The sequence below is a fragment of the Tursiops truncatus genome, chromosome 6 (genome assembly GCF_011762595.2).
Source record: "Tursiops truncatus isolate mTurTru1 chromosome 6, mTurTru1.mat.Y, whole genome shotgun sequence".
Lineage (NCBI taxonomy): Eukaryota > Metazoa > Chordata > Mammalia > Artiodactyla > Delphinidae > Tursiops > Tursiops truncatus.
In genome coordinates, this window is record NC_047039.1 from 113,829,993 (window position 1) to 113,842,760 (window position 12,768).

General features: G+C 56.4%; 1 protein-coding gene across 5 annotated transcripts in view; it reads right to left on the reverse strand.

Annotated features, from left to right (window-relative positions):
• Positions 1-3,614: 3,614 nt before the first annotated feature.
• CAMSAP1 (calmodulin regulated spectrin associated protein 1) overlaps positions 3,615-12,768 on the reverse strand; it is a 55,127-nt gene continuing 45,973 nt past the window's right edge. For 4 of the 5 annotated variants that reach the window (XM_033859046.2, XM_033859045.2, XM_073806792.1 and 1 more), the window contains 6 exons: positions 11,740-11,876; positions 11,414-11,622; positions 11,023-11,125; positions 9,479-9,594; positions 8,919-9,037; positions 3,615-5,536 (listed from right to left, as the gene is read on the reverse strand). In XM_033859046.2, coding sequence (XP_033714937.1) covers positions 5,234-5,536; positions 8,919-9,037; positions 9,479-9,594; positions 11,023-11,125; positions 11,414-11,622; positions 11,740-11,876 — 987 coding nt within the window. In that variant the 3' untranslated portion in view covers positions 3,615-5,233. Of the gene's footprint in view, positions 5,537-8,918; positions 9,038-9,478; positions 9,595-10,803; positions 11,126-11,413; positions 11,623-11,739; positions 11,877-12,768 lie in introns of those variants that run through there. The other variant, XR_004527198.2, reaches the window with a different exon arrangement.

Consider the following 12,768-nt stretch of genomic DNA (forward strand, 5'->3'; position numbering starts at 1 on the left):
CCGGGCAGCGGGAGGCCTGGCAGGGCCGGGGGGTTGGGGGGCTGCCCTCACTGAGGGCTGCCCGCCCTGCGTGAAACCCCCTTCCCCCGCCCCAAGTTCCAGGGCGAGGCCTTCCCCTTGTACCTAGTTCTACGCAGCTGAGGTACCGCCTCCCCGGGGCTTCTAGAACGAGGTCTGCAGCGCCAGTGTTTACGTGAGGGCCTGGGCGCTCAGAAAGCCAGACCAGACGCCCCGGTCCCGGCACCCAGATCACCCGAGGTCTGTCTCTAACATGGTCCTGCCCGACTTCAGGGTGGCCGCCCACTCCTGCCCTTCCCATGGGACCACACCTGGCACCAGACGGTGAGCAGGGCTCCAGGTGAGATGGGCCCCGCCCCGTTCCCCAGTCCACGTGGGACCGGGCAGTGGCCTCCACATCCCCGCGTCACTGGGCTCTTGGCCCCACCCTACACCCCATGGGTCCCCGGAATTTGTGACGCAAACGTCCCGCGAGATCATTCCACATCCAGGTGCAAGAGCAAGGGCTTGGCTTCCCGCAGCCCCAACCCGGCAGCAAGTTTAACCAACTTTCACCAAATGTCCAGCTGGTGCCGGCAACATGGCCCGAGGGCCGAGAACAATAAAGGGAGACGCCCCCGCTGCCCCCAAGAAGCCCCGTGCCCGCCCCACGTGCCCTCACCTGGCCGGTCATCTCCCCCCTGACCCTCCCAAAGCAGCCACGTCGTCCTAAGCAGGTGACACCTGATGCCTGAGCCCCGTGGATCCCGCCCGGGAGGGCTGCCCCTCTGGCGCAGCAAGCAGTCCTTGGGTGAGGAATCTTCGCACCCACAGGACACAGGGCGCTCGCGAGCTGAACAGGAGGCTGATGTGAAGAAACACACACAAAGATAACAGCGCGTTTTCCGCCCCGCACACACTGGCTTTTGCAACGATGCTTCTGCAGCTGATCGACTCCTACTGGCAGTTCCGTGCCTACTACGGAAACCGCACAAAGTAACCATTAATAAATATACTTTAGAAGCAAAAACTCTAGGGAGAACTTTGGTGACAAATACTGAGAACCACTCATTTAAAAAATGAGAATGAACACTTTGCCAAATTTTATCAAGCTCTGTACCTGGGATCCGTTTGCTTTTCTGTAGGTACGTTCTACTTCAATTGAAAAAAAAGAACAAGGGTTGTATTGTGACGAAAACAACAAAAAACTCACCACCTAGAATTAAAAGGGCAAAAAACCAAATTGTTTCTTGCACAAATGGAGACTAGAGAGGTTTATCAGTTCAACTGAAAATAACTGCTTTAAAAAAAAAAACCAAACACACACTTTAAATTCAAGTCCTGAGGCTTCAGCCTCTGCCTGGCGGTGCTGCTGACGCCTTCTGTATGCTCAGAAACTCCCATCACAGGATCCTGACCTGGGTGAGCAAAGAGCACGCATGGTCCAAGGCCATCCGAGCCCCCGTCTCAATGCCTGGTCCTTGGAGCTGCAGGCTTGTCAATTTAACCCATCCCATCATTACAGCATCTCAAACTGTAAACGGGGAGCGTGTGCGCAGCCGAGGCCCAGAGTAATGGTACCTCAGGAGTTCCAGACAATCAGTCACCCAGTGGAAACACAGGCCCAGAGACGTGACTCCAAGGCCAAGGTTGCTAGCTTCTGACCTTCGTAATAGCACCAGCCTAGACTTCACTTTTATGGGAAAGTCGGTTTTTATGCTGTTGCTATTTCTTTGCACCGGCGGCGACCCCAAATTCTCATTGCCAAGAAAGGGTTCCCGTGAAACAAATCCTTCACAGATTACATCCGGGCTTGACGACGTGGAGCTCAGGCTATAATTTTTACTACTCTTTGTTCAATTATTAATTCCCACTGTAAGTGGCTTTTCCTTGCTATTTAGGAAATCACGTGGATATGGTAACTCGCTCTTTCTAAAGAACAGAGAACAACGCAAGGAGTGGAGATCACCCCCTCCTAGATGAGCACAGGGAAGGGTAGGGAGACAGAGGGGCCCCGCTTCTTCCCAGGGCAAGTTCTGCCCCCGAGATCTCGAACGGTCCCCACAGCTCGGGCCTTCGCATGGAGATGCAGTCAGGGACAGCCCGGAGAAGGCTCCAGACCGCGGCAAGGCGCCCCCAACCCCTGCAAGAGACGGCCAGGCGGGATGCCACCCGGACGCGTTCTGCTCCCCGCCAACGCTGGCGGACTTGGCCGTGATCTTGACGCAGAAGCGCAGCCCATCCTCCCCGCACGCAGAGCCCCCACCAGAAATGAGGGCCACAGACTGGGAGGGGGCTGCCTAAAGCCGCTCGCTCCCGCTTCTCAAAGGCCAAACCGCGTTTTACAGAGTAGGTCAGCATCAATCAGGAAAGGCTGTCCAAGTTCATCTTAACAGGAAATTTCATTTCAGGGACTTCCCTCCCCAAGTAAGAACTACAGTTTCAAAAAAATAAAAGTATACCCTAGGGGCTTCCCTGGCGGTCCAGTGGTTAGGATTCCACGCCTCCACTGCAGGGGGCGCGTGCTCGATCTCTGGTCGGGGAACTAAGACCCCACAAGCGGTGCAGTGCAGCCAAAAATAAATAATAAGCAAAAGGAGAGAACACACACACGCGAAGTATAACCGAGACATAACTTCGGAATTATTCCATTTTGCAGTTTGCCAGAGCGAAGAACACAGTTTGGGTCCAAACAGCCTGATCAGACACTGCCCTGCAGTGACGTGCAACGTCAGAGGACACATGGGAAAGACGGTCCGTCCGCCTCTGGCGTGTGCGAGCGTCCACACCCCCCCCGCCACGTACGCACACTCACGCACACGTGTGTGGGGATAAGTTAATACATCTGCACATAGATTTGTAACTATGGGGCTCCCTCACCGCACTTTTATTTGGGCTCCTGGGATCCCAGCTCACCAGCAAGGACTCATACATGAACCTCGTCACGTGCTCAGCCATGCACGCAACACTTTCTTCACCAAGTTAAATTCTAAATGGGTAGACGGGCGGCTGGTCAGAATGCCGAGAAGGAAAGACGTACCACCCCCCACCGTAAGAACAACAGGGAGCCCTACGAGGCAATGAACGACTTCACCACCACCAAAGCCAGAGAGGACTGAAACTCTCCACCACGGAAGGGAATCCTGCGTCTGAAACTTCCTGCGCCGCACAGGGGGCCCGCGGGGAGCGTCCGTCCCCACGTCCCGAGCACTGGTCCCCTCCCTGGCTTAACGAAGGGCACAGAGCACCACATGCAGACAACCTTCGCAACGCCCCACAGGTTGACTGACTGTATCAGAAAGCCCAGACTTCACCCAGAACTTTGGTAGGAACGAGCTTTCCAGCACTGGGCCGGGAGCGCCTCTACATCTTCACTGAAAACCATCAAATTCCGCTGACTTCAACAGGACTGTTATAAAATGACGGAGAAGTTGTCACACGTCTTGTCCGCATAAAGGAAGAAGTTGCAAAGCGTCCCTTCTCTAGAAGGATGTGATTCTCTAATAAAAGGGACGTTAGTCAACTAGAAACCACAGGAAATTTCTCTACAGCAAGGAGCCGGGGACACTGACCGAGAAACAAGTCACGACGACCTCACGCAAACGTGACCATAGAAAGCAAATTAGGTAATTACTTTATTACATCTTAGTGCTTTCTTAAAATAAATATAATAATATAATATACAACATACAGTGAGAAATAAAGCACACGTGTGAACGGCATAGTAACAGGAAAGTTCACTCAGGACTGTTTAATACTCAGCACTGGAGAAACCGCACAGCTTCGTTACCTATTTACAGACAGAGCCGCTGGCTACCGATATATACAAACCCGACCGGGAGCGGGCAAGGCCCTGCCGCTTCTGCACCACGTTCCCTCCATCCTCATGGACACAGTCCGCTCACCTCTTCGTCTAAAATTACCAGTATACTTTGTCTTAACTGTTTCTCTCCACTGATCTTCAGTTTCTTTCTGCAGTTTGAGATAGATTCAAGTAACACTCCCAAGAAAATATGTGCAAAACTAACATGGGACTCCAGAATCTTCCGGCAGTCGGGTCAGCTGGTCAGTTGCACAGGTGTCGGCAGACTTCCGGTGCCGTGCGGAGGCCGGGCAGGAACGTCTGGTCCGGAGAAGCCCTAGTGACTGTCAGGGCCGCCGTGGAGAGAACCCGGAGCATTCCGCTGACTTGGAGCTCCGAGACGGCCGCAGATAACCCCTTTAATTGTCTTTAAGCAGGCGACACAACGAGATGCTCTATCTAACCCGAGAACCGCACGCTTCCCGCTCCTCCAGAAGCAAGAATCAGGACGGGTGAGTGACGACGAGATAAAAACACTAAAAGAACCGTCCGCGTAAGTGCATCGCCTTTTAAGAGAAACATGCTCAGAGTGAAAAAGATTCTACTTTACCAAAATCTGTCTTTATTAAAGTGAACAAATCGGGAGCACACCATCCCAAACGTAATGAACGCGGGCTGTAATCGGCTCAGCTTTTCCTATTTTCAACTAGGCAGGCACCAGCGAGAGTACCATTCACCATCCTCGTGATCGCGTGTCGGCGAGAACCCCTCTGTACTTGTAAACGTTATTTTAGCAGAAGACAGACTTTGCAGATTTCAGTGCTTTTAGTGAACTGGTATTTTCAGTAAACCTTTTCTGAGCAGCAAGGAACAAGAATTTTTTTCAGAAATCTTAGAATTGGATATAAACGTTGGCAGTAGACACAATCAATAAATATACAGTTTCTCAAATGAAAACGACTTCCCCAACACGAGCTCCTTCCCTACAGACATTCAAAAACCCTGACCCAAGATCGAGTCTCAGTCCTATCATCTCGCGAGATTACAGCTGGCCAGCAAGACGGCTGTCAGGTCATGTGCAAAAGGGGGTGAGGTGAGAGGCAAGAAAGCAAAGGAAATCACTTTTAATTTACACCGAAGGAGAACTTCAAGTAAAAGGAATCCGCTGCCCGGAGCTCCTGGGCACGCGCCCCTCGTCTGGGAGCCTCCGCGTAGCAGTGACCACAGCAGCCGCGAGCTGCTGGAAACGGAGCTGAGTCCTCACTCCAGCTCCACCTGCCGTCCTGCGTGCTGGGACCTAAGGGAGGGTTTTCTCGTGTTGTCTAGAAGTCTCTCTGAAAAAGGTCTGTGATTCTGCACACTTCGTACCCAAAAGGATGAAAATAATAAATATCGACCTGGCCGGCGCGTCCTCGGACTCCTGCCGCACCAGGGTCATTTACGAGTCTGCGTCTTCTTTGGCACCGAGGGCCGCTTGGGCTGCCACAAGTGGTTATGAATGGTGAGCGCGTCCACGCTGACGGACATGGTTTTGGCCGGGATCAGGTTAAACTGTTTTCGGTCTGAGCTGTATTTATACAGTTTGTCGATCATCTTCTTGGTGATGCTCTTTGGCCCCGTGCCAGTTAGTTTGTAGATTTCTTCAGTGTCAGGATAGTAGCAATAAAGTGCCCTGAACTGGCAGCCAGCATCACGGAACAGTATGATGTAGTGGTTCGCGTCACACTTCTCCAGCTCCTGTGTGGAGGGAGTGAAGGAGAAGAGACAGGGAACGTGAGTCCCTCCCGCAGTCACACCGCAGCATCCACCGTCCTGACCAGGAGGCCCGCGGCCAGCTAACCGCCCACCCCGGGGCAAGCTTTCTAGGACACAAAGCTATGGGCTATCCGTTCAGTGGAGCACCAACTACCACTGGGAGATTTTACTTCAGTCCAGGTACCCAAGGAAAAAAATGCTTTTAACATTAAGTGAAAAATCACATGAAAAGACGCTGGACATCATTAGCCATCAGGGAAATGCCAATCGAAACCACAGTGGGGGGCTTCCCTGGCGGTGCAGTGGTTAAGAATCCGCCTGCCAATGCAGGGGACACGGGTTTCAGCCCTGGTCCGGGAAGATCCCACATGCCTTGGAGCGACCAAGCCCGTGCGCCACAACTACTGAGCCTGCGCTCTAGAGCCCGCGAGCCACAACTGCTGAAGCCCACGCGCCTAGAGTCCGTGCTCCGCAACAAAGAGAAGCCACCGCAATGAGAAGCCTGTGCACCACAACGAAGAGTAGCCCCCGCTCGCCGCAACTAGAGGAAGCCCGCGTGCAGCAACGAAGACCCAATGCAGCCAAACATAAGTAAATAAAATAAATTTTAAAAAAAGACAAAGTTCCATTTAAAAAAAAAAAAACAAACCACAATGGGGGCTACTTCCCTGGTGGCGCAGTGGCTAAGACTCTGCACTCCCAATGCAAGGGGCCTGGGTTTGATCCCTGGTCAGGGAGAGAACTAGATCCCACATGCATGCAGCACCTAAGAGCCCACATGCCGCAACTAAGACCCAGCACAACTAAACACATAAATATTTAAAAAAAAAAAGCCACAAGGGGGTAGCACCCCATGCCCACTAAGCTGGAGTCGGCGCAGGTGCTGGTGCGGAGGAGCAAGCGCTCATCTTCCGCGGGTGGAGGGGAGGCGACAGCCTCTGTGTCGGCCAGTCAGGCGGCCAGTGGTTCAAAACGTCACACAGAGTTACCACGCGACCCAGCAACTCTTCTCTCAGTTAGACACCCGAGAGAAGCTGAAACACGCACGCACGTAAAACCTGCGCACAAACGCTTCCAGCCGCGTTACTCGTAACGGCCCAAAGTAGAAACAATCCAAACGTCCATCAGCAGGTGAAAGGATAAACAAAATGGTCCAGACGCACAACGGGAAGCTGTTCAGTCTCAAAAAGGAACAAAGCGCCACCACACTCGCTACAACTCGGAGGAACCTCGGTAATATCGTGCCGAGCGGAAGAAGCCGCCCCGAGAGGCCACCTCAGGCGTGAGTCCCTTCACGGGACGTGTCCAGAAGAGGCGAACACACAGAGCGGACCGCAGACCTGTGGGGCCGGGCGCCGGGGGCGAGCGCGGGGAGCGGCCTCGGTACAGGACCCTTCTGCGGGGGGCAGCTTCTGGGATTAACTGGTGACGGCCGCCGCCTGGGGACAGACTGAGCAGCCCTGAACTAGCACTGAAGGGGGGACCTGGCGCTGCGTGAGCGATCTCTCGATAACGCTGCCGCAAAAGAACCTGAGGCAGGCACGACCGTCAGTGCTTGTTACAGCGTCTGCCGTACCGTGTGCTCAACTCGAAGAAATCGCTAACACAAAAACATTTTAAAACAGATTCTCCTCGTGCTTGAAAATGTCTAGTTTCGTTTTCTACCCCTGCAGCTCTCTGAGCATGGGCCAGGGTTCCTGACACCCTCTCCGGGTCTCTGCTTACTACGTTATCTGCCTCTTCACCCGCCCCTCAGGGTACAATGCCATTGTCCAGCGGCCACGGGACACGTGGTCTGTAACAGACAGACTCGGAAGCGGGTCACACCCAGCTGTCTTCTACGTAGCCAGGAGCTAAAAAGATTCGTATGATGTAAAACAATGCCACTCTTCTCACTGTTTTTGTTTTAGAAAACTAATTTTTCACAAATAGATACTATTCTTTTCAGAATCTAACAGGCTTGTTGTTTTTTAAAATAAACAAATATATTTATAAAATTAAGAAGAAAAAGCAAAATTTAAAGCTGCAAGTATAATACTGATTTCAACGACATAAAAACCGTTCAAACGTGAACAGAACTAGAGACGCAAAGAAACATCCAGGCCCCCGGGCCCCACCCTCCGCAGGCTCACCACGGCCCCGCCTCCACCCTCTCGCACCGCACCCGTCCCTGCCGGCAGCCGCTCAGGAGGCCGGAGGCTCACGGCCGTCCTCTGCCCACAGCTGCATTCACCCCCTCACCCAAGGCAAAGCCAGGTCCCCTTCGGCCCACAGAGGCCCGACTGGAGCTGCCTCGTGACCTCTGACCCCCAGCTCCCCGCTCCAGCCCCAACCAGGGGATCAGTTCCACCTGGAGCCCGTGCGCCTCCCTAGATCTGCGGGGCACCCTCCCCGCTCCAGGCCTCTGCTCAAATGACACCTTCGAGTAAGACCCACTGACCGACCAGCCTACTGACCACTGCAGCCACCCTCGGGCCCGCGTCCTGCTCCCCTTTCACTCTTTCCAGACCGCGGCCAGAATCAGCACCACCCACTTTTGTAAACAGGTTTTTGGGGACCGAGCCGCCCTCTGGTCAGTCTGTGGCTGTCCTCACGCTGTGACAGCACAGACAGGCAGACCCGCCGGCCTCCAGAGTTTCTCGTGCGACTGCTCTGTCGCGGGGCCGCCTCGTGCCTGGGACCGTCAGCTCCACAGCCAGGCCTTCGCGTCTGTCTGCTCCTGGACCAGCCCAGAGGCTGGAGCAGCTCGGTGACACGTGAGTGGAGAGGAGCCCCGCGCCCCACATGCTGCCCCTAGCCGGGGCGTCAGTCAGGTCACGGCACGCAGTCCTGACCTGGACCCTCCTTCCACATCTTCTACCTGCTGAGGCCACCACCACTCACCGTTAGTGACCGAGGGCTGCCGCCCCCGGGGAGCGAACAAGTCAACCCAACAGGACAGAAACGACCAGCATTTTGCCCCGAACTCCCAATTCTCCAGCTCAGAGCTGGGGTCCCTCCTGTCTCCACCCGACACCACCTCCGACCCCCCCCCGCAGACACCCTGCCCTCAACACCTCAAACTAACTCAAGAAATCTCACCCACTGCCACTGCCCCGCCCCAGAGGGCCTGCCCTGGACCCCCAGCCCTGACCCCAGTGCAGCCCCCTCCGTCTCGCTGGTCTGAATCCTGCTCTTCCGCGGGGCCGTCCCAACCGCGAGGGCCTGGGACACGAGTGTCCTGCGTGTCCTCACACACGAGTCACACACGTGCAGGACAGCAGCCTCACGTGTCAACAATCGGGATGCTCTCCTCTAGAAAGAGCCCTCATTTATAAACACCCTTATCCTACATAAAAAACGGGGGGTGAAATTCGATACTTGCCTCTAATATCGAATTCTTGTGCGGTTCGTTCACCTTTCCGGCCAGACAGCAATGGGATATGGCGTTGTGAATAATCGGCTTGTTGGATTTGCTGCTAGGCTCCTTAAACAGCTTGGGACCTACGAAAAGCAGGCCAAGATTTGCAAAATTAATATTCACAGCACACACACACACACACACACACACACGCAAGAAAGGCGGCAATTCTGTAGAACCAAGCAGCGGGCAGGCTGAATTAGGGATGCTCGTAATTTTTTGAAAATGGGAAGAGCCACTTCGAATCTGTGACAGAATTCTAAGTTACAGATTTTAAATAAACTAAGGAAAAGACTATAGTAAGTAATAATTTATTCCCTTTCCAATTTTGGTTTCTTTGATTAAAAACAAAAAGAAACCAAGAAAGAGTAATTTTTAAAAGCCTATGGTTCCAAAGTGCCCAGGACGCCACAGTGAGCCGTGGGCTGTGCAGACATAAGAGCGCGTCACCCACTGCGCCCGGGCCCCGCCCCCCACCAGGCCCCGCCCGTGTGCCCGCGCCCCACAGAGAGCGAGGCCGTCACCTGTGTACTCGGCCACCGACGCAAGGGAGGACGCGGCGGACGCCGTCTCCCAGTCTCTGTCGGTGCTCCGGCTGGGGTTGCGGCTCAGGATGGGCAAGGCTTCCAGGGACTCGACTCTGCCGGGGAAGAGGACGGGGGCGGGGCTGGGAGGGCGGCGGGCACGCCTCCTCTCGCCCGCAACTGGCACCGGCTGGAGGGATCCTGCCCCGAAACGGGCCAGGCTGCACCATCGGCACACGAAGGGCCATCGGCCGCGGCAGGAGGCTGGCGGCAACAGTGGGGAGCGCAGCCGGTGCGCTCTCTGGAGAACACGATGACAGACTCGGGGCAAGACACCAAGACCCCGCCCACCTCGGGCACCAGAATGACCTCATCAGGGAAGGTTCGCCCTCACGCTCAGCCCTGCTGGCGTGGGAACCAGAGGACCCGGTTTGGGCCATCTGCACCGCTGCCAGACAAGGGACGGGACCCCGGGAAGGAAGGACGGGCAGAGAGGGCCGAGTCCCAAACCCCGGCAGGTCTCAAACGACTCTCCAATCCCTGGCAGGCCTGAGCCGCGTCCCTGCAGGGCCGTCTCCGCTGAGCGGGACATAGACGCTCATGCACGAGAGGCAGGTGCGGGCGCCGTCTGAATCCAACCCCGGTACCCGACCGCCTGGACAGAATTCCAACCAGAATCCAGAATCCCCGGGAGGTGTCCTCCACAAAGCCCCGGCGACAAGAAGCCACCAGACGTGTGGAGAGGATGAAGGACAGGAGGGGACCCTGCCTACCAGGAGGCCAAGCCCACCCGTGCAGGTGGCCGCTGAGGCCCGTGGGCAGACGTTCAGTGCCAGCGACAGGGTCCCCAGGCCTCCGCCCAAATTACTCCTTAATCACAAAGGGAAATTCTCCAGCACCCGTGGGAAAACAGCACCTTAACCCAAGTCAAAGTGACACACACAACAGGCTGCGCTGAGAAAGACACGTCCTCCTCTCTGGGGTGTTCCCGCCAAACGTGCACAGCCTGGACCTAATCCTGGGAAACCCACTGGGGGACGGGCAACAAAATAACCGGCCCGTACTCAGCAGAAGCGTCAAGGCCCGGGAGGACAAAGGAGGGCGAAGGCCTGTTCTGGACAGAAGGGACACAGTGACTCAGGGCGACCGTGGTCCCGCACAGGCCTGGGCTCTCAAGGACACTCTGCCAATCGGCCACGGCGGGCGTGGACTGGGGACCTAATGGCAGTGCTGGTTTGATGACTGTGGTGACACAAGCCCACGTCCTTGTTCAGAGAACGTGCGCTCCAAAGCGTTTAAGGATAGAGAGGATGCCACCAACTTACTCGTAAACGACAAAAACGAAAACGCGCGCAGGGCCGGGAGGACCAGGGGACAGAGGACAAAAACGTCGAAACGTTTCGCTCATCGGTGAACCTCGGTGAAGGGCAGCTGGGTCCTGTGACATTACTGTCACGGCTCTGGACGTCTGAAATTGCACCAACATCACAGCGACAGAACCACTGCCCACATGGCGTCCCGCCGCACGGCCCCCGGCCCCTTACCGCTGGGAAGGCGTGCCCCCCGAATGCACGCTCTCGGGCTCTGTGGTCGCTGCGGAGGCCAAGGACAGGCTGGAGCCCGACTGGGCCCGGCTCAGGTCATCCGCTGCCAGAGACAAGACAAGACAAGCTTTCATGACACGCGTGTTTGGCCCGCCAGCCACTGACCTGTGCAGCAGGAGCAAGAGCTGGGGGCCCGATGCCAGCGGGACGCGGGGCCCCAGGCTGGGACCCTCCCCGCGTGCACGGCTCCCACCACCTGAGGACCCAGCGCTCAGTCCCAACCTTCCCTTCTGTGAAACGGAAGAGCCCCCTGCAGCCCAGCCTCACGGCTTCGGGAGAACTACAGTGGCTCAGGGCCGTGAAGGGGGAGGGCCCCGCGCCGCGCGCTCACGTGGGGGGGTGCTCTTGGGTCCCGAATCGCTGCCGGGCTCCTCCCGGTGCACGGACTTGGGCCGCGGCTTCCTGGGCCTGGACTTGGGTTTCCCCAGGCCCTGCTCCTCCAGAATCTGCTGCTGCTTCCGCCGCAGGTACTCCTGCTTGATGAGTTCCCGCCGCGCCTTCTCCTCCTCCTTGCGGATCCGATCTTCCTCCGCTTTACGCCTGCGGGAAGGAGCGGCCAGGACACCCTGGTCACGCCAGCGCCGCGCCGCAGGAGGGGACAACAGACACGGCCACGCCGACCGCGTGCGGCGCCCGCCGGGCACCCGGGCCACCTACCGTGCCTCGTCTCTCCTGAGCTCGACCTCCACCTCCAGCTGCTGCCTCCGCATGCGGGCCTCCTCGGCTTTGCGCTGCTGCTTCAGAAGGAAGGCCGCCCGCTTCCTGGCGAGCTCGTCATCCGCCTTCTGTTCGTCCTGCAGGGCAGACGCCACCTACAGCGGGGCCGGGCACGACCCCCGAGGGTCCCCAGCACTGCCGCCCCCGGCCCTCCACGCACCCCAGGAACATGAAACGCTTCCTACTCCTCGTAACTGATGGGTGAGCGAGCGTCTCTCTACAGACACGCTAAAATACAAACGGGAGGCAAACCGCGCCCTTGGAGAAGCATTTAGTCTGCTGGCACTGAACTCCGTTCGCCTTAAAAACTGCACTTGTATCTCCACAACAGGAGCCAAAACCCAGACGGGTCATCTGTCTGTTCCCAATTTAAGAGCACAAACGTCAGGCAAAGGCCGTGCGTGTCTCCTGAGAAGACGGCCCTCACAGCTCCGTGGTGTGTCAGCCACCTCCTAAGCGCCAGGACAAAAGGAGACGCTATCAAGACAGAAGGGGACCTCACAACTCACTGCTGTCTCCTGAAGGAAACGCTACAAGAAAGGCACTGAGAGAAACAAAAACGTTTCCGAAAGTTTCTATGCCCGCCGGGACTCTAACGGGGTGAAGCAAACCTTGGCCCAAAGGCCAAGTGCAGCCCATGACCTGTTCTGCAGACTGCGAACTAAGAATGCTTTTTCACTCTTAAACGGTTGGAAAACCATCAAAAGAAAAACATTTCGTGACACACGAGAACAAGTCAGAACTCCCATTTCAGGGCCCAAGGTCAAGGTCTGCTGGCGCACGGCCAGGCTCCCGCAAGCAGGCGCTCCCAGCGGCTTAGGGCGAGTTGGGTCCTTGCGGAGCCCACGCGGCCATGAAGCCGCATGCGTCTCTCCTCAGCCTCCACAGAAGAGGTTAGGTTCTCTGTGACACCCTCACGACTAGGCCAGGGTGACGTGCCCGCCCGCCCACCACGTGACACAGATGCCA